Raw genomic sequence first — 1,498 nt, 5'->3', positions numbered from 1 at the left:
AATAAATGCATTTCCTTTCAGATTGAAAGGCTGAATCTTAAAGCATGAAGGCATCTACCTTAGCATTTTCAGAGGTTTGGTTTAGTCAGTCCTGGGAAATTATTTTCAAGTGACTCTGGATCAAGGAAGAATTTACAATGCCCTTTTCTGTTTATAGAGTATTACTCTTGGTATTTTCTGCTACACATACAGCCCACTGCGTTTTATCATGGCAGTCAATGCTACACGTCAACAGATTGCATCTTTCTTCTTGGTTGGTATTCCTGGGTTACAAAACTTTCACTGCTGGATTGGCATCCCTGTTTGTCTCCTCTTTGTTCTGACCTTGCTGGGGAATAGCATAATCATTGCTACTATCAAACTAGAGCCCAGTCTCCACCAGCCAATGTATTTCTTCCTTTGCATGCTGGCAACGAATGACATGTGTCTTGCCTCTTCTGCAGCTCTGAAGATGCTTGGCATCTTTTGGTTTGATGCACATTGGATTGACTTTGATGTCTGTCTAACACAAATGTATTTTATCCATACACTTTGCATCATGGAGTCAGCCATCCTAGTAACCATGGCATTTGATCGCTTTGTGGCCATTTGTATTCCCCTTCATTATGCATCAATCCTGACAACATCTATGGTGACTAAACTCGGTCTAGTTGGCCTGATCAGAGGTGTGCTCATGGTTTTGCCATGTCCTCTTCTCATTAAGAGGCTGCCCTATAACACAAAATACATCATCCATCATGCCTACTGTGAACACATGGCTGTGGTGAAGTTGGCCAGTGCTAACACTCTCATTAACAGAGCATATGGAATCTCAGTGGCCCTTTCAGTGATAACAGTGGACCTAGGACTCATAGCTACATCTTATGTAAAAATCCTCCAGGCAGTGTTCCGACTATCTTCCCAGAATGCCCGCTCTAAAGCCCTGGGCACTTGTGCTGCACATGTCTGCACCATGCTTGTCTCCTATACACCTGCACTGTTTAGTTTCCTAACTCACCGTATTGGCAAGAAGGTACCTCCAAGTGTTCACATCATTGTTGCAAGCGTGTACCTCTTAGTACCTTCTGCTGTTAATCCAGTGGTGTACGGTGTCAAGACCAAACAGATAAGGGATCGAGTGATAGATCTTTTCTTTACACACAAGAAACTTTCTGAAAAGTAAAACATTACCATAAAACTGATTTTAGCAGATTTTGTTTTGTGAACAATAACAATAGTTAATTTCTGGTTTCAACATTTTATTCTGACTTAACTAATACTTCTAATAGACATTTTAAGATGTTATATTTTATAATGTATTATTTTAGACAAACTCTTTGTAGAACTGTATCATTTATTTCACAATTTTATCTTATATATTTATAACTATGTACTTCTCATACTCTATATCTGAACTTCTCTGTAGTAATATTCAGGTATGTAGGAAGACTTTCCTGAAGAGTATATTCATTGTGCTATTTTATTTCCATCATATAGTATGTATTGAAATCATGACTCC

General features: G+C 38.8%; 1 protein-coding gene across 1 annotated transcript; it reads left to right on the top strand.

The window, feature by feature from the left end:
- The first annotated feature begins 208 nt into the window (after positions 1–208).
- Positions 209–1,162, top strand: LOC102926604 (olfactory receptor 52P1-like). The gene has a single exon (XM_006979000.2). The coding sequence runs from the start codon at positions 209–211 to the stop codon at positions 1,160–1,162; it is 954 nt and encodes a 317-aa protein (XP_006979062.1).
- Positions 1,163–1,498: the final 336 nt, after the last annotated feature.

Source organism: Peromyscus maniculatus, chromosome 1 (genome assembly GCF_049852395.1).
Source record: "Peromyscus maniculatus bairdii isolate BWxNUB_F1_BW_parent chromosome 1, HU_Pman_BW_mat_3.1, whole genome shotgun sequence".
NCBI classification, from domain to species: domain Eukaryota; kingdom Metazoa; phylum Chordata; class Mammalia; order Rodentia; family Cricetidae; genus Peromyscus; species Peromyscus maniculatus.
This window is presented reverse-complemented; position numbering and strand designations above follow the sequence as displayed.